This window comes from Pholcus phalangioides, unplaced genomic scaffold (genome assembly GCF_987345545.1).
Source record: "Pholcus phalangioides strain wild (caught in Gottingen) unplaced genomic scaffold, Ppha-v1.0 ptg000016l_1, whole genome shotgun sequence".
Taxonomy (NCBI): domain Eukaryota; kingdom Metazoa; phylum Arthropoda; class Arachnida; order Araneae; family Pholcidae; genus Pholcus; species Pholcus phalangioides.
In genome coordinates, this window is record NW_028301609.1 from 16,036,089 (window position 1) to 16,063,091 (window position 27,003).

At 34.1% G+C, this 27,003-nt stretch overlaps 1 protein-coding gene across 4 annotated transcripts in view; it reads left to right on the forward strand.

Moving 5' to 3' along the window:
• The window catches only part of Acf (ATP-dependent chromatin assembly factor large subunit), a 177,806-nt gene extending 159,760 nt beyond the window's left edge, over window positions 1-18,046 (forward strand). For 2 of the 4 annotated variants that reach the window (XM_089245720.1, XM_089245721.1), the window contains 3 exons: window positions 1,758-1,823; window positions 11,769-11,914; window positions 17,562-18,046. In XM_089245720.1, coding sequence (XP_089101846.1) covers window positions 1,758-1,823; window positions 11,769-11,914; window positions 17,562-17,837 — 488 coding nt within the window. In that variant the 3' untranslated portion in view covers window positions 17,838-18,046. The remainder of the gene's footprint in view (window positions 1-1,757; window positions 1,824-11,768; window positions 11,915-17,561) is intronic. The other 2 variants (XM_089245722.1, XM_089245723.1) reach the window with 1 other exon arrangement.
• Window positions 18,047-27,003: the final 8,957 nt, after the last annotated feature.

Genomic DNA, 27,003 nt, shown 5'->3' on the forward strand with positions numbered 1-27,003 from the left:
TCATATTTAATTGAATATAATACACCTTATTCCTCACATCAAAATCAAATTTGTAAATCTGGATGTGCATTAATTATCAGTTTAAAAAAAAATAAAATTTTTGTGTGTAGTTGAGAAATTAGATGTGTTTGTTTTCAATCATGGTAAATACAATAATTGTAGTTTCTTTTGAACTGTTTCATATCAACTCAGTCTTGAATGATTGGGACTAGTGTATCGAGAGAATAATTTTTTTTTTTTTTAAACACTTTTTTTTTTTTTTAATGAAGTGTTTCAGTTTCTATACAATTTTGTAACCAACCCCTGAACCATCATTGAAAGCAATTACAGTGGTTCTCTATGAATCTTCAATATCATTATGACTCAGACACAAGGATCTCATTCTTGATATGTTCCATTCTGCCCATAGTGTCAAGAGTTATGATTTGAGATATAATTAAATTTGATAAAGGAGCTAGTTGTACCCTTGCAGAATGATGCACTGGCAAACTTTTGTGATGGTTGCTTGCTGTTCTTTTCAAAACACCTGGGACGTCTATGTATGACACATTTCTTCATTGATTGCAGTCTTTCCTTTTATACGCTGCACAGCATATTTTAGATGTGTCTGTTGACTATTGCACAATGTCAACATTTGGGCCACTTATTTTTAAGAAACAATTTTCTCTTTCAACTCTGTATAATCTTATTTTAAAAACCAACTACTCTATTGAATACTCTTGAGTAAGCTGGCTGAAAATCTCTTGAACATTTTTTTTCCAGAATACTATCCACTCGATTGTAACTTTTTCTTTCACAAAAAAGTCAGTGATAGCTATGATTGTGGGATTGTTAATCTGACAATATGATTTTACCCGATTTTACTAATGTTCATGTGGTGAAGTTGGCAGGTTTGATAATATGCTCAGACCTGCCAACTCTCCGGATTTAGGCGGGAGACTTCTGGTTTTTCATTCTTTCTCCTGCTCTCAGGATTTGTTAATTTCTCCAGATTTTGGCAGAAAATTAGAGTTTATGCGAGCTTTTACGTTGCAACATAAATGACTGCCATCGTCGTTAAGGAAAACACATAGAGGACAGCTGTGGTCATTTCCATCGAGCAGCCGTAAAAAAAGTCATGGTGGCCACATTCAAGCAACTGGCAAAGATGTGACTGTTTACATAGCGTTTATCGACAATCATTTATCAGGGGCATGACCTTGGTGCAGAAGTTCCTGTATAATTGTTTGTTGTATTCCATTAACAGCCGTGCTGTAAACACAAGGTTTTTCGTCAGCAGCTTTGTATTTTGAAGTTTTTTAATTGTTTCGTCCGATTAAATATGTCTTCAAAAAGAAAATATTAAACTTTAAGCTATATAAAGCTAAATATAAAACTTAAGAATTCATATACCCAAGATTATCAATCACTGATAGCATCCATGAAAGGAAACACTTATGTTTTATGAACAGCATATATAGATGTGATTTCTCTATTCAGCATGGAAAGACTGATGTGGAAATATATTCTGGTCAGGGGCAATGTAGACCCTGCCTTGGGGGGGGGGATAATGGAACTTTGTCTTAATTTATTTTAAAAAAGAAATTGTGCATTTTTTTTTCCGATTGAGAATGATTGCCGGAGAGGGAGGGGTACCTCTCTTCGGGAAAACTCCAGATTTCTGGATTCCAAAAGTTGGCACGTCTGTATGCGTTAATTTTTGTTATGTTTATAATATTGTACACACATTATTTTAAAATTGATTAATGTGTTTTTAGCTACCAAAAGAAAATATGAAGAGAGCTCTGATTCCGAATTTGTTCCAGTAAAAAAAGCTCGGACTGGTAAGTCATGACCATTTTGTAATTGGTTGCCTCTGTATCTCCTCCCGAATACTGTGAAACTCCTGCATGTTGATGATAGTCTAAGTAAGAATGTTTACTCTCTCTAGTCCCTGGTACACTTCTCAGTGTTAATAAATTCATTTCATCTATATAATGATAAATCAAATATAATATATTTACTGGTCCCTTGTGTATCATTATTCTGGAGTTTTCCTGTACCAAACAAATGTACCAGCAATTGGCTATTTAAAATCAGTCTTAAACATCTTTAAAAAAAACTTGGAGTAATATTCACTTAATTGTTTTTTGATATAATCTAGATCAGTGTTTCTTAAAGTGGACAATGGAATGGTCCAGAGGTACGGGTATAACATGGGATCCTATGGGTTTGCTTGAGTTGGGGGGGGGGGGATGATGAGAGAAAAATTTCTGAAGAACGGGGTGATTAAACTATGGTTTAGACTTTCAAAATCTTATTTAAAACATTTAAATTTGTCCATAGTATTATATTCCGGTAATGGACCACCCAAATATATTGAACAGAAACAAAGAATGTATACTTTATTTATATATTATGATTAATCTCACTGTAAAAAATGTATATAGAGTCACAAACTTTGTCAAGATGAGCTCATTTAAAACATCTGAATGAGGTTCAACTGTATTAATGAATAATATGTAAGTTGAATAGAACTCAGTCATAACAAACAACTTATGTTTTTTATTCTTTTTAATCAAAAGAATTAAAGTTATGTCTATAATTTGAGCTGGTGTGGCTCATTTTTAATTTTTGGAACTATGCATGCCCAATATATATGTTGACAAATCCAAGGTGCCATGGCAACTAGAAAACCTGTATTGACACCTGAAATTGATGTTAATGTGATTTCTAAATCAGATTGGTTTAGATCAGAGAATCAATGATTAAGATTACAGAAAATTTTCTGATTTCATGAGTGTGTCTTGGAACATTGAAAAGGGTCCCAAAGTTGTGGGGGAAAAAATGCACTGTTTTTCCCTGACGGTGGGAAACTATGCTTTGCTCCTGAAAATATTGATTGATGCTCAAATTTTTTCTTTGTATGTGTGTCAAGCCTGGCCTAAACAAATAATTAGTGATTATGTAATATCGTCATTTATCAATTTCTCTAACATATGCACATGGTGTGCTGATTTAAATGATCCTAATTCCAAACAGCATTTAATGTCAGATATCAAGTGGGGATATTGAAAAAATTGTCGGCCCAACTTTGGGAGTTTGACAAATTCTCTGAAAGTATCATTGCCGCAAATTGTATGAGCAAACAAAGAAAAAAATGGTGTTACCACCGTAGAAGGTTTTTTGCAAAGACATACTCTCATCAATGTTTAACGTTATTTCCTCTCCAATATCTTTTTTTTATTCATACGAGGTAATATTTCATGTAGAAAACGGTTAAAAATCATAATTGTCGAATTCTGGGCTCTCCCATGCATTTTTTGAAGTGGTGAAAAACATAGGGCCCCCACTTATCATACTTTTTAGTAAAATGTCTTTTTCCCCTACTTTTAATTTTTGTTCCAGTTTTCCTACTTTTTTAAAATTATCTATCCTATCTTTAAAATCCTAAATAAAATTTGTGTAATTGATTTTAATTGAAGATGGTATCATTGATATATTGCCAAAAAACAATACAAATGTAATAGAATGTAGTTAATAATTCTGCCAAAGCAGAAATTCCTCAGATTATTTGGGGATGGTATGTGTACCATCTAGGTTTATTAATTTTTCATTTGCTTAGTTTGAGGCTTCAACAAGTAGAGTAGTGATTAAAAACTTCTGCTGGGTTGAAATTTTTTTTTTGTATTTTTATTACTTCATGGTCTTGGATAGTAACTAACATTCATTATTCAAAATTATGGTGCATATTTTGTGTATAGGTGAAACAGTTTGCATTACAAAGCAGTTGAATAAACATGCCTATTCTAGGTTTTGTGACTCTGACGATACCCAATAGGATTCAATTGCTTTTTGTATTTTAGGGCATGCAGAGACATAAACAATATTTACAATGCTTATCAAAGAGCTAGAAATGAAAGTGCCTCATTTGTCAAAAGCAATTACACTGACATTGAACAGTAAAATGGAAACAAATCCCTTTGCAAAAAGGATGGACCCAGTAAAACCATCCGGTTCACCTTTATTTATATTTGCATTGCACCTTGTAACTCAGACATTTTGCACTGTGCTTTGCAGGGTTGGGTTTTTGACATGACAAGTGTCAAAAACTGGTTTAAACCATTAAAAACTGTCGAAAACCGTCAAAAACCTAAATGAATGCCTTTTGATAATGTTTTGAACATAATAGGTATACAACATGATGAAAAACTTACTTTTTGGCATATTACAATGTTTTATTTTTAAACATTAATTTATTACAATAATTAAAACAAAATATTAATTATAATTTGCAATTTTGAATTCTTCAACATAAGAGTCTAGAACATATAAAATATAATTTTATGGTTTATTTATCTAAGCTACTCATTACCTGTGTTCAATTTGTTAAGTGGATTAGAGCTGCTTATTCAAAATATGTATGATAAGGCATCAGGGTTAGGTTTTTGACCCCAGAAACTAACTCGGTATTAAAACTATCAAAATCTTACTGTCAATGATGTCAAATAGTTTTTGTTAACTTGATAGATATATTAAATAACAAAATACTTACTTTTATTTAGATTAAAGGGTTTTATATTCAGAATTATAATTACTGAGGAAAAATATATATTTTGATATTTTAAATTTTCTGATCTGCCCAAAATTTTACTCCATATAAAAATTCTCATGCAGCATCTGTTAATGCACTAATTAAACTCATTTATTTTCACCTAAAAATTTCTTAGATCAGGGTGTGTAAATTCACAGAGTTTTAAAGAGTATTTTCAACCAGAGCAGAGCTGAAAGGGCTTGATACCCAAAGCATTTGTTTTACACGTTTAAATACAGGTTAAATTGGAAAACCATTGCATTATAAATGCTAGTAAATATACCATATCATAGTGCAAAAGTAAGAATAAACCAAGTTTGACATATACAAGCTAGCATTGCCAAATTAAATGACAATTTAGTCCTACAATTTAATATTTTGATTGCTAGATATATTTCAATGTTATGCGCAATAAGAGTATCGTTTTAAGTATCAATGAATGAATGAACGCCAGGGTCTCTGCCACCGGACTTATCCCGTTGCCGAGATCTCTTCCAGCCCAGCTTCGTGACAGAGTTATTAAGTATAAAACCACCGTTTTAAGTATCTGTGGTTATCTAGATAATTTAATAATAACAGAAATCAACATTACATACATGATGTAATAAACTTTTTTAAACACTTATCTGTTGTAAAAAGAGTACAGCAGACGGTTTATATCAATGCAGACATATATAAGCAGTTGAAGAAATTTTGGAAGGTCAAGAATCATCTTGAATCAAAGAATGTCATATCGTTCCATAGTTTCCCTTTCAATGTTCATGTTTCATTCTCATATTCAAATTTTATAAGAAAAAAAAACATATATATTGTGCAAAATAATTCTGTCAAGAGTAGAAAATTATTTTAGAATCATATTTTTTAAATATTTATTCTTTGTATAACATAGTCACTTCAAACATTACATGCAATTAACATGTGCATTTCCAAAGGGGAATTTTTATATCAAAAAGCAATATTTGAGGTTTTTGACAGTTTTTGATGTGACAATTAAACCGTGGTTTAAACCGTCAAAAACTGCCAACCCTGATGCTTTGGAAAGTGGTCTTAAAAGAGCGTCATCCTTAAAAAAACTTTGCCCTCATAATTTGCTGTGCATTGTTGAAAAATTAACAACTATGGAAGACTCCAAAAAAAAAAAAAAAAAAAAAAAAAGAATGTAATATATGTTCTGATGAGAGATAGGTAAGAATTATCTGTGGTTGCTAGTATACTGTTTTGTTCAAAAAAGTTTTGTTACCAAGTCATTTTTGTTCTTTTTGCTTTGGCTCGAGCCAATCTTATAAGGGCATTGAAATAGTGCTATGAATTTTTTCGATTTTTCAAAAAAAATTTTGAAGGGATTTTTTTATTCCTTATGTCAAGATTATGTTGTCTAAGGGGACACACCTCTCCCATCCTACTTTTTCTAATTTTTACGTGTGGGAGCTCTGAAAATGGGCCAAAATCGGTGCTTTTTATGTTCTTTTGTGTGATATGGTCATTCAGCCATTTTTCTTTTGCGAGGCTTTTAAGATGAGCGAACATTTACCAGGTATGCTTCAACTTTATGCTGTACCCCAAATTCAACATTTACATCTCAATATTATCTTCTGGCAAGATGAGATACCTCAGCACGTATGTTTGATTTTTTTTTTTTTTTTACACATTTTTTATAAACCATGGATCGGAAACAGGGACGAATAGCCTTTCCACCCAAATCTACAGATATCCCTCCTCTAGATTATTTCTTCTGGGGGGTACGTTAAATGCCATGTTTACAGCAGAAAGATCCATGATATCAAGATTTTCATGCCAAAATAACCCTTGCTACTGTCACTCTACGAATGCTGCAGAGGACATGGCTGGAACTCAATTGGATATCATCCAGACAACAAACGTAGTACATGTGGAAGTGCATTGATTTTTGTACAAAACTTTTTTCATCCTTGCTTTTTTTTATATAGATTGTTCATATAATGAACTGACAAACTGAGAGGGTGGTTAGTAGACATCAAGAGGAACAAAATTGCAGTAGAACATTGTGTCGCAAACCACACTGAGAGGGCGAAAATTGCATGCAGGCTCGAGTCCAGAGAAGACAAAAGGTGGATGTTAGTTGATCAATGAATGTTTTCTTAGGTTCGCTCGCCATATTTGACATAAGCTGCATCGCAAAAGGCATGCACTGGGGTAGAATCACATTCCTCGGATGACATAAATTAGCATTATTACAGTAGAAAGCATATCTGGTATCTTCGAGGGTATCTGGGAATAATTTTTATGCCACTCTAGACTGTGCAATGATGTCAGTGGCCACCATTTCCAACAACATTAGTAATAATTAATGAAATAAGGGTCATTCCATGTCAAATCACCCGGCCAAAATGACACCCATAGTCTCAGATTTCAATGATTTTTTTTTTTATTTGGTGCTTTTACCATCCTTATTAACCATGTGAAATATTATTTGCATATCTCTAAAACTTTTTGAGAAAAAAAATATTGGAATTTATCAAAAAATGATGCAGATGACTTTTCACAGAAAAAAAATCTGTGAAGAGTTCAATGTCACTGAATATGCTGTGCGAAAAGCAGGAGAGCTTTTGTAAATGAAAAAGCAAAGGTGAGCCATTATGTGATTATTATAAAAAGAATCAAATTAAATAACAATTTTTTTGCAATCTAATTTTTTAATGCAAAGGTTTAAATTTTCTTTTCTAGTCATAATCTACATTTTTTTGTGACCATTTTGGGGGAAATTTCATTGGAATGTATTGAAAATCCGCAAAGTTATGATATATTTTCACAAATAATATTGCTTGAATGGGTTAGCCTTAGAAATGTCATTTGTGAGGTTAGAAAACTTTTTTTTCTCAAAGTTTTTGAGATATGTACATGAAATTTTTCATGGTCAACAAGGATGGTAGAAGTAATAAACGAAAAATAATAATTGGAATCTGGGATGATGGGTTGCATTTCAGTATCTAGTTGAATGATTTGAAATCGGAGCGATCCAGTCTTATTTCAATGAATTTTGTGTTGTGAGCCAGAATAAATATATTAACGGTCAAAAAAACATTATTTTTTTTTCTCCAGTATTTTACTTCATATATTTAGGAGAAATTTAAATTAAAAGTTGTTTTGGTAACTGCTGTGCCTCTGGTCTAAAAATACGTTTGAAAAATTGTATTCTTTCTAACGAAAAATTCCACAAAAAGTTTACATAATTTTTTTTGCATGTAAATTTCAAATGTAAGCGTATGAATTATTTTTATTCATGTTCTGTATATTTTTATGAACACTTTAGTGAAAGCTTCACTTGAATATATTGAAAAAGTTACGATTTATTTTCTCAAACAATGCCATTTAAAAATTGAGCCTCGGAAAAGTCATCTGCATCATTTTTTGATAAATTTCAACATTTTTTTTTTTTTCTCAAAAAGTTTTAGAGATATGCAAATAATATTTCACACGGTTAATAAGGATGGTAAAAGCAACAAATAGAAAAAAACCCATTGAAATCTGACACTATGGGTGTCATTTTGGCCGGTGATTGGAAATGGAATGACTCATAAATCTTTTTGTGGTCATTATTGTAAGTCTTGTCGTTTCAGCGCGATTTCGAAACCTGCATGCATTTCCTGCTATTTTCACCCTCTCAACATGGTTTGCAACACCATGTTCTATTGCAATTTTTATTCCTCTTGATGTCTACTAACAACCTTCTGAGTTTGTCTGTCCATTAACAGAGCACTCTGTGTACGTGTTTTATCCTTTCTAACTTCTGGCAAAGAAGTAGGAACTGTTTGAAAATATCGATGTTTGAGGCAAGACACCCTGTATATTCAATTGAAGTGCAAAGAGCAGGATGCAAAACCAGGGTTATGACAAGCATCAGAAACAGATTTAAACTGTCAAAAACCTAAATGAATGTTTTTTTGATAATTTTTTTACCACAATAGGTATATAACATGATGAAAAACTTACTTTTTTGTATATTACAGTGTTTCAGTTTTAAACACTAATTTATTACAATAATTTTGAATTTTTCAATATAAGAGTCTAGAACATGTTCAATTTGCTAAGTGGGATAGAGCTGCTTATTGAAAATGTGTGTGATAGGGGTATCACAGAGTTAGGTTTTAGCGTTCAGAAACTATAAATCAGTATTAAAACAGTAACTTATTGCTAATGTTGCCAAATAGTTTTTTTAAACCTGATAGATATGCTAAATAAAAAACTCTTACAGACCTGCCAAATCTCCCTTTTTCATCCTTCCTCCCGCTCTCTGGATTTGTTAAAATTTCTCCAGATTATGGCAGAAAATTTGGTTTTACACGAGCTTTCACGTTGTCGTTAGCGAAAACACCCATAGAGGACAGCCGTGGTCATTTCCATCGAGCAGCCTTAAAAAAGTCTGTGACCGCATTTAAGCAACTGGCAAAGACGCGACTTCGTTTTCGTAGTGTTTATCGGCAATCATTTATTAGGGGCATGACCTTGGTTGCCGAAATTCCTGTATAATCGTTATTGTATTCCATTAACAGCCGTGCGGTAAAAAGGTTTTTTGGTCGGCAGCTTTGTAATTTGAATTTTTTAAATTGTTTTTTCCGATTAAACGTGTTCAGAAAGAAAATATAAAACTTTAAGCTATAATAAAGCTAAAATATAAAGCTTTTAAGAGTTCATATACCCAAGATAGAATCACTGATAGCATCCACGAAAGGAAACTTATATTTTATGAACAGTATGTGATTTCTCTATTCTGCAAGGAAAGACTGACATGGAATTATATTCTGCTCAGGGGCAATGCAGAACGTGCCTTGGGGGGGTGTAACTTTTTCTTAATTGACTAAAAAAATTTTTTTTTGATCGAGTCTATGAGTGCCGGGGGGCGGAGGGGTATGGTCCCCCCCTCCTCGGGAGAATCTCCGGATTTCTGGATTTCAAAAGTTGGCATTTCTGCACCTAATTTTATGTAGATTAAAGGGTTTTACATTCAAAATTATAATTACTGAGAATCTATTTTGGTATTTAAAATTTTCTGATCTGTCCAAAATTTTATTCCATGTAAAAATTCTCATACATAATCTGTTAATACACTAATTAAACTCATTTATTTTCAACTAAAAATTTCGTAGAGCTCAGGGTGTATAAATTCAGAGTTTTAAAGAGTATTTTGAACCAAAGAAGAGCTGACAGGACTTGATACCTGAAGCATTTGTTTTGCATATTTAAAATTAAATACAGCTTCAATTGAAAAACCATTGCATTATATAAATGCTAGTAAATATACCATATCATAGTGCAGAAGTAAGAATAACTAAGTTTGACTAAGGATAAGTTACAGGAGTTTCTTAAGATTCATGTACAAGCTAGCATTGCCAAATTAAATGACATTTTAGTTCTACAATTTAGTATTTTGATCACTAGATATATTTCAATGTTATGCACAATAAGAGTATCTCAGTGATTATCTGGATAATTTAATAATAACAGGAATAAACATTACACATATGATGTAATAAACTTTTTTAAACACTTATCTGTTGTAAAAAGAGTACAGAAATTGAAAAATCCGGAATTACCTAGGTCCTGAGGAGTCTGGATTGCAGAGGTTCTACTGTATGTGTTTGTCAAACATCATGGAGAGAAGAAAAACTTTAGTTTTTTTTGTTTTTTTTTTTTTGATTCTATATATTTTCATTGCTGTATTACCAGAGCAAGTCTTTTTTTTTTTAATCATTGATTCCAACAACGCATCGTCAGAGTTGCATTATCATACTTGCTAACTATTACGGAATGTCCATATTTTCTACAAATTTTTTTCTACCATAAAATATGAAATTACTGTAAATCGTGAAAAACTACAGAAGTCTTATTTTTTCAAAATTGTTTGTTTTGATTGGAGATCTCTCTGAATTCTATTATCCTATCAAGTACAAAATAATGTTGCACGAAGGCAGTTATCTCCAATTGAGCTGAATTGGAAATGAAGTGAAATAACCTTGTTGATAACCATTATAGAGCTTTGCTTTGTTTGGCTGTCTGCATATCTGCAAAATGAATCCCCAGGTGGGCTTTTATACTGGGAAAGTTTTTACTGCCAAACTGATAAAAAATGAATGGGCAGAAGTTTAATAACTTTGTTTCTTCACAACATTTTTAATGGATAAGTTTCTACAAAGAAAGTGAGAGAGGGATGTTGATAACGATGGAGTGGTAATAGTATCTTGTTCTAAAACTTTATCTATTGATTTTACATGAGAAATATTCACAGCAAACAGGCCTATCTTAAACAAACTGCTTTTTAAATTTTTGTCAGAGTTAAGTGAATACCCAACATGGTCAAATGGAAGAAAATAAGCAAAGTAATTTGAATTCATAAAGTAGTCATGAGGAGATCTCTCTATCATTGGTGAACATTGCCATTACAGAGAGACATGGTACCGCAAGGTTGGCATGTATGTGTAATAAATCCTATTCTATATTTTTTATATGTGATGTCCCGTAAGCACTGTACCTTCACTAATTAAACAGGATATGGAAAGTTTTGTGTAATATTTCATTTTTTGGCACTTACTGACATGCATCTAGAAAACATTTTTTTTTTTTTAAATTTAAGGCTGCTTACTCTTCCCCCCTCCTTTGCAATACGAGATTGTGAATTGCACTTGTAACTAAATAGAGCATTTGCCAGAGCGGTGGTGGTGGTTTGATGTATTTTAATATAATCAACCTTCTGTTTCAGATAAATACATTTTCCCCATTTCTCCTGAATTTAAAGTTCTCATTCGATTTTGGGGTATTTTTTTCCTCAATTTTTCAGACATATTGTTTTGCTGTTTTCGAGACTTTTGTGCATGTGAATTTGTCATGACACATCATTCATACCCAATAGTAGTTTTCTTTTGTTTTACCAAGAGCATGTTAATAAATGAATTCTATATTAAGACTTTAGACCAATATTGGCTTGTCTTTTGTGTTTTTACCATCTTCCCGTCTTTTGTTTTTGTGGGAGGAAACATTTTGTTTATCTTATATAGGACTTCTGATATCTTTGAAAACATGTTAGACAAGACAAAAAAAAAAAAAAAAAAATGCTTTCAGTTTTTATTTTAAACTGAAACTAGTGATCTGTCATGACCTTTGTCACTTGTTCATGATGTGACATATAACTTCACTTTGTCTGTGCCTCCTTCTGTTGGTGTAGATTCCGCATCCAGCATGGCACGGAGGCGAACAGATACAAGCAACAACGATGATCTTTTGGATTACAAAACATGCTTAGACGTGCTGGATGTGCTGATGCACCATACATCTGGTTGGCCCTTCTTGGCCCCTGTTAGCAAGAAAGATGTAAGTGCTGTTAAGTAACGTAAAAATAGATTGAAAAAAAAAAAAAAACTTTCCCCTTTTTCCCCCCACACCCTTCTCTAATATGCTTTATTGATCTTTTGTTTTCTTTCTATTCCTTGGATAGAAAGATTTTCTATTTAATTTGTCTATTTTCTTGTGCTTGGAGAACAAGCTTGATGAAAAAGCCACCTTATTTCCCATGTGTGTGTCTGTTTTATCCCTGTGTTGTTGCTGCCCTCTTTGATTTTCTTTAAATCTGCTGCTTGGGCTTTGGCATTTTTCAGCTCCTGTAATTCTGGCTGCTCTCGGAAAAGTAGTTTCTCGCTGTCACCCAGTCTCATTAACAGCTTGTAACAGATCTCTAATTGCATTTATATTTAATCCATGTAAGATTGTTGATATTTTTGTACTTATTCTTATACAGTGAAATCTTGATAGAAAATAATGAACACCAAGAAAAACTGCCATTTTATTGAGAAGAAACTCCAAATTTATGCTGTTGGTGAAATTTGAATCAAATTGTTGGTATCAACAGAAACTACACTTTTGAGCATTTGTTGGCCGTAAAAATAATTAGTTGATAAAATTCAGTTAGGTTTTCCACCTGTAATGGTGTTTACTGCACTGCACTTTTTTATATTGTATAAAAAGAAGCAGCATTGGAACTTCATCCAGGGTTTAGAGGGATATTTAGCAGTACAAAATACTGATGCCATACTAAATGCCCTTAGGACAGTGGTTCTTAAACTAGTCACCTGCAGTGGGCTTGCTCAATTCCCGGTTCATCTGCAGTTTCCCAGAGTAGTCATATACAGTCAAACCTCGTTAATGAGTCGCTCTTGGGAGAGCAAAAATATGACTTGGTAAGTGGAGTAAGCCATAGCTGTGCCAATTACAATTGGGAGTTCCAAAAAGTGACCCGGTAAGCAGAGTGGCGTGTTAACCGGGTGACGCACTAACGAGGTTTGATTGTATTTTCACTTTATAAAACAAATATTTCAAAGCAGATATGGGCACATAAATCAGTATCTGCGGTTCGCCACGACATTCCCTTAGGAGCCGTGATGCTCATTTTGAATTTTTTTCTCACTGCTTTGAGAAAACAAAGATCAGCAACTTGTTTAGAAATATAGAACAGGATTTTAGTGATATACTAGATATAATACCCCGATGCTTCCAGGGTTTTCTTCAATCACTTACAGGATTGAAAAATCGACAAACAGATTGAAATATCTCCACAAATAACCAGTTTTTCGATGAATTTTGTATTGACAAGTGGAGAGGACGTTTTTATATGTATATACAGGGTGTTCTAAAATTGGACCCATAAACTGAGAGGGTTGTTAGTAGACATGAAGAGGAACAAAAATTGCAATGGAACATGATGTTGCAAACCATATTGAGAGGGTTAAAGAGCAAAAAAAAAAAAAAAAAATGTGTGTGTGCATGAAAATTTAGACATCACACTGGAACGACAAAAAGTACAATAATATTTACAAAAAGATTTATTTGATTAATTATTACAAAAGTTGTTGGAAGTGGTGGTCTCTGACTTCATTGCAGTCTATAACGATGTAAAAGCAATTCCCGGGCACGCTCGAAGATACCGGGTATTGTCTGTACAAAAGCATACCTGGTATCTTTGAGTACAACCCTGAATCTTTTATACATCGTTGTAGACTGTGCAATGAGAGTAACCACCACATCCAATAACTTTTGTAATAATTAATCAAATAAATCTTTTTGTAGTTATTGTACTTTTTGTTGTTCCAGCGTGACGTCAAAACCTGCATGCATTTTTCGCAATTTTTATCCTTTGAGTGGTTTGAGACACCATGTTCTATTGAAATTTTTGATTCTCTTGATGTCTACTAAAACCCTCTGAGTTTGTTGTCCAGTTTTAGAACACCCTGTGTTGATTCAAAAATTAAAAAAGAAAGTGTGGTTGTATCAGTTATAAAATATTTCCTAAAGTTCTTGTAGGGGGATTTATTATAGTAAAGTTGTATTGAGAGCAGTTGAAGAAAAAAAAATATTAAAGGTGATTACAAAAAGTATTGCAAAAAATATATTAGTGTCAAAAAATTAATCTTTATATCAAGGTTTCACTGTATGTCTCTTAAAGCATTAAACCTAGGTTTCACGTTTGATTGCAATTGATTTATTTTATGAATGTTTTTCGTTTATGCGTGAGGGACTTTTCAGAAATAAGGACATTCTGGTCATAAGAAAAGTATGGCTAATATATAATTCAATTACCAAGAACAGAGTAAATGTCCTTAAGAAATGTAAATGTAATACAGTCTATGCTTATTATAATGACTGTTATGATGGCCCTCCCATTATAACGACTGTTACAGCACATCCTAATTTTTTTTTCTATTTAAGCCATTGATATTTTCTCATTTGTTCGTTCTAATGGATTTAAAACGACCAAGCTCGGCTCATCCTCCTGTTTTTTTTTGGAAAAAAATAGACAAAATCTGTTGCTGTGATTATGTTTGACTTTGACCTTTGGGTGAGGTAGCCCAGGTCGATAAGATACTAGCCTAAAGTACCAAAGGATGTTTAGAGGTGTCGCGAGTTTGATACCCAGTTGGTCCTTGTCAGACACGGGCACAACAGAAATGGCTATATGACTGCGGAAAAAATTGCTACCGTAGGAAGTCACCCATCGAGAGGTTAGTGCACCAACGTCTCTGAGTATAAAAACAAGCCTGCCAATTCCAGTTCGGAATTGGTAATAAATTGTAGGTCCCGGTGTAATTAGCCCTTGTGTGCAGAAAATGACAGTGGTGCGACAAAAATGATCAAATGACTTTGACCTTTTATGCTTAGAGAAGGAAAGATAGAGTGTTGTCACTTATACAGAAAACCCTCTAGTTACGTAGCACCTCACTGGAGACAAGGCGACTGTCTCATAGTAGGGGGTACTGTGGTCATGAGAGTGGACTGGATGATGTTGATACTCCCCCTCCCCATTTTGGCGGCTCACTCCCACTTGGTTGATTTTTCATAATTCTACTTGATTTCTCTAAGGTAAAATATGCTGATAACTGAACCTATATTTTCATTCTGAAAATTATTCATACGATATGACTGTCCTAAATAAAAGCAGCTCTGTATCTTTACCTTATTCCCAAGTATTGGTTAGCTTACCAGGGAAGAGCATGCTGGTAAATTTGAATCACAAAGTCTGGATAATTGTTCAATATCTTTATTATAATATGCCGCTGTGCTTTTATTATGCCGCTGTGGTGGTCGAGTGCCGCTGTGGTGGTCGAGTGGTTATAGTGCCGGACTCGTGATGCGAGGATCCGGGTTCGAACCCCACAGTGGTGGTCGGCTGAAGTTGGTTTTCTGTGGTTCCCAACTTCAAGGCGCAAATGCGAGCCAATCTCCCCGTTAAAAAGTCTCGCCACAGAGAGCAACAGTCCTACAACGGTAAATCATTCAACCATAACACTTCACTCATAGTTAGTAAAACTGGGGCAGATGACAACACATAACAAGCATTACACAGAAACAAACTTTACGTCAGGTTGCACTACACGTACACGCACATTCCCGCATGTACCGATTCGTTGGGGGGTTCCGCGGGGGGGGGGGGTGCATGTGTGGTGTAGCAGTAGTAGGTAGGGCCTCCAAAAATGGCTCGGGGATACATGATGTTCTTAAGTCAGCCACCTCGTTGGGCAATTTGCCTGTTGTGGCGTTGTATTTGTATTTGTATTTGTATAAAATTCCCTTGAATTGTCTGAATGCAAACTCTGAATCTAAAAAATCTCACTTTTCCTGTCATGCTGGGAACAAAGCAGGGCCCAAAATTTAAAAAAATCGGATGTTCTTGAGTTTGGCTTGGCTAATGAAGGGAAATCTGAAATTGAAAGTTTTGGTTGAAGTTGACGAGAAATTGTTGTCGAATGCCAAAATATCAAAATCATTGAATATTCCAAGGAGTACTTTGTTCACCATAATTATAAACGGTTATTCAGTTCTGAAAGTAGAAAGACTTGGGATTTCCTTCTTCACGTAATCGATCACGAGAAGAGAAATCTCAATAGTGGAAAAAATTAGAAATACTAAATTTTATGATTTTTTGAAAATGATTGATATAATGACCTTCCAATGATCCGTCCATAATGTACGTTTCCCGTGGAATGAAGGGGGTCGTTTTAACAAGCAATGACTTTTTTTTACCTATGTGCAGTCAAAACTCAAATTTCTGAATTTAGAAATTTTTTTTTTGAAGGGAGCCAAAAAAAAATTTTATAACAGGTGTCACAATTTGATGTTGAAGATTGTTAACTAACTAATGCTGTATGAGATTAAAAGATAAGCCATATAGAAGTTGAAAAGTGAAAATTAAACTTTTTTTGCCCAAAATTTTCAAAATTATTTTATGATCAGCTAATACAAACAGTGTTTAACTCCTTCCATCATTTACATCAGTAATGCAAAAATGTAAGATTTTAGCAAATTCAGACATACTATTTTCTATATGTAGATCATATCAATTTACCAATGATAAGATGTACATATAGAAAAGACATTTCCCCAATTTGTTTTTGGTTGAACGGTCACCTTTTATCCAGACAGTCCACGGAAAAATAGGATTGCGAGTGTATTAAACTTTTGCAGGGGTCTGTCCAGCTGGAATTTTTGGTCTGTTTCCCCGGATCTTTTAGAAAATTCCATAACTGAAAAATTGACCCTTCACAAAATACAAATTGATAGACAATGGATTGTTTCGCTTTTCGCAAAATCATTTACTTACCATAAAATTATGATGAACCCCCCCCCCCCCACTACAAGAAAAGCCTGGACAGACTCTTTTTTTGCCTGTAAGGGTCTTTGATATCAAGTAGATAACATCAAGATGGTGAATATTGGTTTTAAATGAGTAAAAATGCATGAATCAAGGAATCCCAAGCCTTTTATGTTTTTGATACATTTGGAATTGAAAAGTCATTGGACACCCTTCCTCCATCCCGATCTGATTTAGATGTATTTCAGATACTCTAAATTGCTGTGGCATACTGGGCAGAAATCACCTCCCTCATTTTCAACATGAAAACCAATAGTATAAAACTCAATCACATACCAGTACTTAAATTGTGATGTTGAAAACAAGTTTTATTTATATTATATGCAGCTATTCAAGCTTTGAATTGAATCTTACTAAGCATATCTGATCATCCGCTGCTCTCCACTTCCTATACTATATTTTTGTTGTCTCACAATTCTTTCTATTTGGTTATGTTTGAAACTTAATATTGATTGGAAACAAAACAATTTCAATGGAGTCTTTTTCTGCGAATGATTTGTTGAAACGTAAAATCAGTGTGAGGGAGAAAGTTGTATAAGCAATATATATAAGGAACACAATTATATATGAAGAATTACTTTTGCGGTGAATATGTAACTTTGAGACAATATCAAGAACTCTTGACACAACATGATACGCAACATTGACATTTCATGTGATTAACAGAAAAAAAGTCTTTGACTTATAAAAATCATTTGTTTGGAGGTACTTAAGAAAAAAAAAATTGGCAGTGCAATTTAAATTACTGAATTCAATGTAAAATTTGGACATAGGATTTTATATATAATCTCTCATTAAAATACTTTTTTTCCCTCACAGGCACCAGATTATCATCGGGTAATAAAACGTCCTATGGACTTCGGCACAATCCGGTCAAAGCTAAATAACATCAAGTACAGAACCAATGAAGATTTCATCTTAGATTTGTGTTTGGTTTTCCAAAACTGTGGTGTATTTAATGCTAAGAACAGTCCAGAATTTGAATGTGGACAAATAATGTACAATGAAGCTAAAAAGCTTCTTACTAAGCACAATTTACTTAGCACAAGCTTTTTATGTAAGCATCCGAACATATTTCGCGACAATTACAAATAATCATTTGAACTTATATGTATGATATTATATATATTAATTATGTGTATAGTAACCAACCAATCATGCTTATTTATATGGAAATCTGTCCCTCCTTCCCAAAATGTGATGCCAGTGTGTAATAATCAAAGCACATGGATGTAAAAAAATTGTCATGGTGAAAAATTATACTTTTTTTATGGCTTAGAAATAAATCCTCTTTCTAGTTTTCAGCAGTCATCTTTTTGTTTGAGTCATAATGGCACCTCTTATGATACACATAATACTTACAGTATTGCGGAGATATGTAGAGCTGTTTAATTGTATGAATGATTTTCAGAGATGAATAAATATGAATGTGTCTATTTTATTTACAGAGTGCAAGCATTAAAATTAATTATCTCTGCATGGGCTTGAGATTGAGAATCTTACTTTGGATCTGATAAGTTAAATATGGTGTTTCCTGATACCATTTGACAAAAAAAAAAATTCCCTAATTTTGACACCTTCATTCAAAAGTTTGTTCTTTTTTTTTTTAAAATTTTGTATGTAATTGAAATTTGAATACATAATCAAACTTGTTGAATATTACTGCAGCTAATATGAGCATTTGTGTAGCAATCTGTTGAGCTGCTTTGGAGATTTTAAGCTTTTACAAGCAACTGAAATAACTTTGGTTAGTATGACCACATGAATGAGTTTTTCTTTTTCAGTTTAAAATCACTAGTTTTGTATTGGCCTGTTGAATTTTGTGAAAAAAACCCTTCATTTCGTAAATATAATATACAATACCATTGGGTTTAAAAATTCTGTTAAGAAAATTTGTTGTCAAATGAGCATTGTGAAAGATTTTGATTAGGCGTGCCAGACATGCTGAATATACAGATTTAATTTCTGAATCGCAGATAGCAGTCAGTATGATATATCGATTATGTAGTTCATCCTTATTATTTAGTTGCAAGTGTGTGGCAACACTGTTTTTTGTTTATGTTTGGTAGAGTAAAGATGTCAGTAGAAAAACGGACGCAGCAGGTCTTGAGTCTGTCTCATTGTCCACATATTTAGTCGTTATTTCTTGTTTACAAATCTAAATACACTACAAAATGGCGCAGTCGGTTCTCGCTCTACGTGGCATCGTATAACGAAGCCCGGTTTACAGTCTAAGCAGCGTCATGATACGGTGATCGTCTCGGTTTCTTTTTCCTCATATAACTATGGCTGACTTGCAGGAGCTTCTTCGTCAGAACTTGGAGGTCCAGACGAGAATTGTACAACTACTGGGGAATTCCACCGCTTCAAGTTCATCGCCGCATTTAGAAAAATACGTGGAGGGAGAGGACATAGAAGATTTCGTGGACAAATTCGAAACTTTGACCACGCTGTACAGCTACTCGGAAGAGAAAAAGGTGGCTAGTTTCGTTACGTTGTTGCCGACAAGTACATTTTCGCTTCTCAAGAATTTGCTCCATCCAGAGACATATCAAACGTCACGATTTGATACGATCAAGGATCGTCTGATAGCCCATCTGAAGCCGAAACCTCTCGTGATTCCAAGTCGTCATACGTTTCTAAATAGGCGACAGAGGGAAGGGGAAAGCATCTCCAGTTACATTTCAGCATTACGGCGTCTTGCTATTCCATGTAATTACCCAGAGGCTCAGCTGAAGGTGATGCTCAGAGACGTCTTCGTTAGTGGATTATTAGATAAAATCATGCTCGACCGAATGTTCGAAGAAGATGATCCCGATCTGGATAAGGTTCTCAAACTCGCTTTGGCAATAGAGCAAGCACAGTCAAGTACTCAAGATATTCTTCATTCAAAGAATACTGCTTTCACGTCCGTGAATGAACTCAAGCCATCTACGACGCAAGAGGTAAACAAGAAAGCTAAGGCCAAATTACCAAAGGCTAAAGCTCCTTCTACAATGAAAATACAATGCTACCGTTGTGGTGATGAAAATCACAAGGCTCCTTCTTGCAGGAAAAAAAATCTTCATTGTAAACTGTGTGGAAAAAAAGGTCATGTTCAACAAGTGTGCCGAAGTAAATCCAAGCTACACAAATTAGAGGATGTCGGTGAGACTTTTTCATTGAATCACATAAAAAGTGATCATCCGCTGCTCACTACAGTATTGATCGAAGGTCATCCAGTTGCAATGGAAATCGACACAGGTAGTGCAAAGGCTCTGTTGAGCTATTCTACATTTCGACAAATTTCGGACAAGCCTCTCAGCAAGACCAACGTTAAATTTCACACCTACAGTCAGAATATTATTGTTCCCATGGGAGTTGTCAAAGTCGCTGTTGCATACGAAAATCAGCGAATGGAACTGCCTGTTTATATTGTGGAACAAGACTTTTCTTCAATACTTGGACGCGAATGGATAGGGTCTCTGTCGCTGAAGTGGGACCGCATCCACCAAGTAAAAACACAAAGTGTCAAAGCTACAAAAGAAGCTGTTTTGGATCTAGTTAATGAGTACAGAGATATTTTTGCTGAAACTTCGGGGAAAGCATCTAATTACACTGCTAAATTAGTTCTCAAAGAACATTCACAGCCAGTCTTCCAGAAGGCTCGACCTGTTCCTTATGCATTACAGCCCATGGTGGAAAAAGAATTACAGCGCCTTGAAGTGGAAGGTATTTTGCAAAAAGTAGAAACTTCTGACTTTGCTACACCAGTTGTTCCAGTCAAAAAACCAGATGGTTCACTTAGACTGTGTGCTGACTATTCTCATACAGTCAATCCTCAATTACAAGTGCCACAGTATCCTGTACCAAGAACAGAAGATCTGTTTGCCAAGTTGTCCAAAGGAAAAATTTTTGCAAAGATGGACATTCGCACTGCATATCATAGCATACCTGTTGATGAAGCTACATTAAAGCTGCTCACATTAAATACACATAAAGGTCTGTATCAACCGAAAAGATTGATGTTTGGAATAAATGCTGCCCCTGCTATCTGGCAAAAGTACATTGATTCAGTTTTACTCAGTGTCCACATTGAAGGACTATGTATTTTCTTTGATGACATTCTGTTAGCTGCTGAAAATGAGCATGAGTTACTCTGCAAGTTGAGAACTGTTTTCCAACGTTTACGGGAAAATGGGTTACATCTCAATATTAAGAAGTGTGAATTTTTTGCCAAAGAAGTCAACTATCTAGGATTTACTATTTCGTCAGGTGGTGTGAAGAAATCCAGTGCCAAAGTAGAAGCTATTTTAAAAATTCAAAGACCTTCTAACGTGAAAGAATTGAAATCTTTTCTCGGAATGGCTACATTTTATGCAAAGTTTTTTCCTCAACTATCTGCAATTGCTGCACCCTTACATGATCTCACAAAGAAGGATACAAAATTTAAATGGTCTCAAGCATGTGAGGGAAGCTTCAGGAAAATCAAAGAAGAAATTGCGTCGGACAAAATTCTGGTACACTATGATCCACAAAAGCCAATTGTGTTAGCTGTGGATGCAGGGCCTCGAGGACTGGGTGCCGTCATCTCGCATATGCTTCCTGGTGGATCAGAATGCCCAATTTCTTTTGCATCCCGTACTTTGACTAATAGCGAAGGAACTATAGCCAAATTGATAAGGAAGCACTAGCCATAAAATGGGGGATCGAAAAATTTCATTATTATTTGATGGGACGTAGATTCACATTGATCACAGATCACCAACCATTGATACACATATTTGGAAAAAAATCAAAGTTACCAGGATTATGTGCTACACGCTTACTTCACTATGCTCTATTCCTGCAAAATTTTCAATTTGACATTTGTTACAGGAAATCTGAAAATAATGGAAATGCAGATTGTCTGTCACGATTTCCACTTGCTTGTGAAGAACTGTTTTCAATGGACAGTGTTTCATTGCATCACCTGGAACACATATCAAAACTTCCTATGAGCTACAAAGAAATAGCTATCGCTTCTTCTCAAGACCCTGAATTGAGGCCGACATTGGAAAAATTACGCCAAGGTATCACTTTAGGTGCAAGAGATAGAAACTTTTCCTTACAAAGTGGGTGCATCATGAATGGACTTAGAGTCTACATACCCAAGAAATTTCAAAATTCAATCTTGGAAGAGCTACATGTGGGTCACATGGGAATTGTGAAAATGAAAGCATTAGCAAGATCATATGTGTACTGGCCAAAAATTGACACAGATATTGAAAGACTTTGCAGAAATTGTCCTAGCTGTGCTCAGTTCAAAGGTTATCCACCTAAAAATGACATTCATTACTGGGAATATCCTTCAAAACCATGGGAAAGAATTCATATAGATTATGCCATGTATGGGAACAAGACGTACTTACTTATTGTGGATGCTCATTCCAAATGGCCAGAAATTTACATCGTTCCTAACATGAACTCTAAGACATTGATCAGTATTCTGGACTCTTTGTTTGCACGTTATGGAATGCCAGGTACCATAGTCTCTGACAATCAAAGTACGTTTGTGGGGGAAGAGATGCAACAGTTTCTGAAGTCATGTGGAATACAACACCTCACTTCACCACCTTATCATGCAGCTTCAAATGGACAGGCGGAACGACATGTTTTCAACTTGAAGCAAGCATTACGATGTCTCAAAAGTAAAAACCTACCCGAACAGAAAGCTCTCAATATCTTTCTTCTAGCCTATAGAAGAGCACCTCAGGTTTCTACTGGATATAGTCCAGCGTCATTATTTTTAAAAAGGGAATTGCACACGAGATTGGACTTATCACGGCCTGACATAGTCAGAGAAGTAGAAGCAAAGACCAGAAAGAGAGTCACATTTCTTGATCATGTTTACGAGGTGGGACAAAAAGTGGCTGTAAGAGACTACAGATCTCCATATAAAAAGTGGGTTTTTGGTGCTGTTGTTTCCAGAGACGGGGAACTACAGTATACTATATTGGTACAAAATCAGCTATGGAGGAGACACAGTGACCAGATTCGTCCAGTTGGACCAAGCATAGCGTTAACTCCAGCGATAATACCAACACCATCACAGGAAGTAACTCCTGAACCAGTGCAAGCACCATCACTTCAAGACAGTGATGTTCCATCGCCAGAGGTGGAAAGTTCAACCATGACACAACCAACTGCTGTTAAAGGACATGATCCTGTGTTGAAGTCCCCAGACACACCATTAGCTGTGCGACGGACCCGAAGAAATATAAAACCTCCAGAAAGACTCAATTTGTAAAGGGGGAGGAATATGATATATCGATTATGTAGTTCATCCTTATTATTTAGTTGCAAGTGTGTGGCAACACTGTTTTTTGTTTATGTTTGGTAGAGTAAAGATGTCAGTAGAAAAACGGACGCAGCAGGTCTTGAGTCTGTCTCATTGTCCACATATTTAGTCGTTATTTCTTGTTTACAAATCTAAATACACTACAGTCAGGGCTATCTTCCTTAACACTAATACCTGGTGTTCAATTTTGTGGCATCTTTGAGTTATGTTTTGATAATTATTAACATAACAATCTATCTTTATTTGGAAGCCTTATTGATCCATCCGTTAAGGCAGCAATCACCCATGTAAATATCCAATGTTTCAAAAACGATGTGCTTGATTGTATGATCCTCCATTTCACAAACTAATCACTTTTGTAGAGTATTTTTTGAGCTGGACGCTTGTTAAAATGCTAATGCTATGTCGTTAAAATTTTTTAAATTTCAAGCAGTCCTCAAAAAATAAAGTTTTAAATTAAAGTTTTTTTCGCTTTCCGTAAAAAAAAAGATTGCTTAACGAGTTTTGCAATTGGATGACTCAATTGTGAAACAAATTATCAGTTTCTATTATTTCCTATGGGAAAGTTTGATTCGATGTAAACGAGTACAATCACAGAACAAATCAAGCTCGTTAACCCCAAGTTTTACTTTATATGTACTAGTCGGGGTTTAAGCTAGATAAAAAATTCCTTTCGCAAAAAATCAAAAATTGGGGGAAAAGCTTTATCAAAATGCTACAATGCTATGTAATGATTGATGGTTGGATGTCTTACTCATTTCGTACCTCCTGTAAGCATTTTTGCGAAAGTGGCTGCTGCTTTCGCATTTTGCAAAAAATGTGACCATAGCTTAAACCCTGGTACTAGTACATTTTGGGTCAGTTTTGTGCCATAATTAGCTATTTCCATTGAGCTCATATTTCTGGAGAGAGTGTGATGTCAGCAGGCTCCGCCTTTTGGCAATGCTGAGAACGATGTCCCCATCTTTTGTTGGAAGATTATGTAACTTGGTGAAAACACACACAATCGCCCCACTATTTTCTTATTTCATACACAGGAATTTAAAACAATAAATGAAAAATAATTTTCAGCATTGATGAGATAATTCCAGAATTAATATAAAGAATTAATATAATGCCAGTAGTGAGGAAAGATGATATTCTAGAATTAATGCAAGAGATAATTTCAGCATTAATGAAAGAGAATAAAATTAATCAAATTCCAGAATTAATGTTATATAATTTCAGAATCAATGAAAAATAATTCCAGCATTAATAAGTAATAATTTCAGTATTAATGAGATGTAATTTCAGCGATAATGAAAGAAACAAATCTAAAATTGATGAAAAAAAATATTCCAGCAGTAAAGAAAGGAAATAATTCCAGAATTAATGAAGGAAAATTCACAGGAATTGATGAAGTTTTTTTTTCAGCAATAATGAAATTATTCCATTATTAATGAAATAATTTGATCTTTTTTCACCTTTAGATGAGTTCTCTATACTTTTTAATATTTAAAACCCAATATTTAGAGAGCTGTACATTCTCCTACGGGCCAAAGCTGCATTAAGATCTTTCAAGCGGCTTTGCTACGGGCATATTGCCTGCGCGAACTTTGTTTTCACCGAGGGACGTGACTTGACTTGACTTGACTTGTTTTACGTCCTTTTGTACCAACCTAGGGTTTTAGGACGGGTAAAAAAAAAAGAAATATACAAGGTTAATGTGTTAGTTTGTTAGTTTTTTAGGGTAGGAAAAAAATTTTTGATACATCAACATATATGGAAAATACCATACATTTAGAAAATTATAAAATAACTGAAACATATACATAACTATACCCATTCACTTTGTATATACCACCTATACAAAACCCATACCAGTACACAGCTTTATCACAAATTGTACAAATATTAAATCAAATTCACAATATATACAGCACAAGAAATTTTCTCGCATCAAACCAAATAGCTACATACAAGAAAAACAATCATACTTGTATGATCCAACATAATTATTCATAACAAAAATCACAATACATTAAGCAAAAAATAAAAATAAATAAAATAAATTCCATAAAATAGACAAATGTATTATAAAAAAAAAAAAATATATATATATATACAAGAATTATAACGATGTTTGCAAGACATGAGTAGATGGAAAAACAAATCAGTGATATTTACATCAGATTAATCAGGGACTTGAGGGGAAGAAAGAGAGAGAGAGATAGAGAGAGAGAGAAAAAAAAAAAAAAAAAAAAAAATTAAAAAAAAAATTGACTATTCAAAACAGGATGTATATCAAATTATCAAATTTTCAGAGAGAAAAAAAAAAAAAAAAAAAAAAAAAAAAAAAAAAAAAAAAATCAGAATCTATTACATTTAGATAAATACACTTCCAATCCTTTGACAAATAATTTTGGAGGAGCAATAAACATAGCTTTCCAATTACAATTCTGATTATTTCTTATACCAATACTTTGGAAAAAGGTATTGCGATATTTATTCCAATGTTTGCATATAAAAAAGAAGTGATCATTTGATTCTTGATCATCACAATAGTCACATTTCGCAGTCTCTTTCTGATTAATTCTGCACAGATAACCATTAGTTGGGGCTCTGTTTGACAATAATCTGTAAAATAATGTTTCATATTTTCTCTTCGTAAAGTAAGGTGAATATTTATTAATAGTATTAAAAAAACGTGATGCAAGTGGATAAAGAAGCTGATATCTGAAATATCGTTCAATGTGGATGTTCCATGACTTCTCAAGCAAATTCAGCACATCTTCAACATATGAAAAATCTGGAAAAGTAGGGTTTGCATTATTAGCAGCAGTTCGAGCCAGTTTATCTGCAATTTCATTGTAGGAGATGTTCTTGTGACCTGGTGACCAGACAATTGAAATGAATTCTGCCCGGCTAGAAGCATCTATTAAAGAGAGATGTGTAGTAAAGATGGCTGAATGTGACTTTGGATTTATGGAGGCTAATGCAGAAATTGCTGATTTGCTGTCTGATAATATAACATAGTGACGTTTTTCAGATATAAATTTTGAAGCAGCAACAGCAATGGCAAGACACTCAGCTGTAAAAACAGAAGAAGAGTCATGAACTGTAGCCTGGAAAGTTCTCATATTTTTATTACAAAAGACTCCTATTGTTGTATGAACTGATTTGGATGCATCACTAGCAATTATAATTGAGTTAGACCAATGTAATTGTTCGTATTGTTGAAATAAAGGGTTGACCAAATTTGGATCTGTCGTAATCTGGAATGGCAGTTCATCAGTAGTATACGATATATTAGAGATGATCCAGGGTGGATTAGCAAAAACTATAGGTTGAACTGGTATGAGTAGATGATTGTCCTGGATGAAATTTATGACTGAAGAACTAAACATGGGTAGAGAAGAAGTCACAGCTGTATTATTCAAGTTGGCACTAATGAATTTAAAGCTGGTGTTGTACGTTGATGCTCTGGCTTTAATAATTTGTCTTGATACAGATTTCATAATCATTAGTTCAAAAGGAGGTTTGCCACAAATACTTAATAATAATGGTATTGGAGTTGAAATGGGTAATCCAGCTGCAATTCTGAGAACTTGACGATATAATACTGCACATCTGTTTAAATTTCGTTGTGAACAGTTGTGCCAGAGTAAAGAACTATAATTGAAAAAACTGCAAATGATATTTGATGCAATAGCAAGGAGTTTGCTACCAGGGGCTCCTCTAAGACGACCAGCAATGATCCGAATTATGTTTAATGTTTTTATTCCTTTTTTTAGGATGTGATCAACCTGAGGATTCCAAGTAAGTTTCTGGTCAAAGATGACACCCAAAATCTTGATGTTTTGTACTAATGACAGAGGGTTCCTATTAATGGCCAGATTACAAGTACCAATAACATTTTTCTTTGTAAATATACTATATGAACACTTTTCAACTGATAGGGTA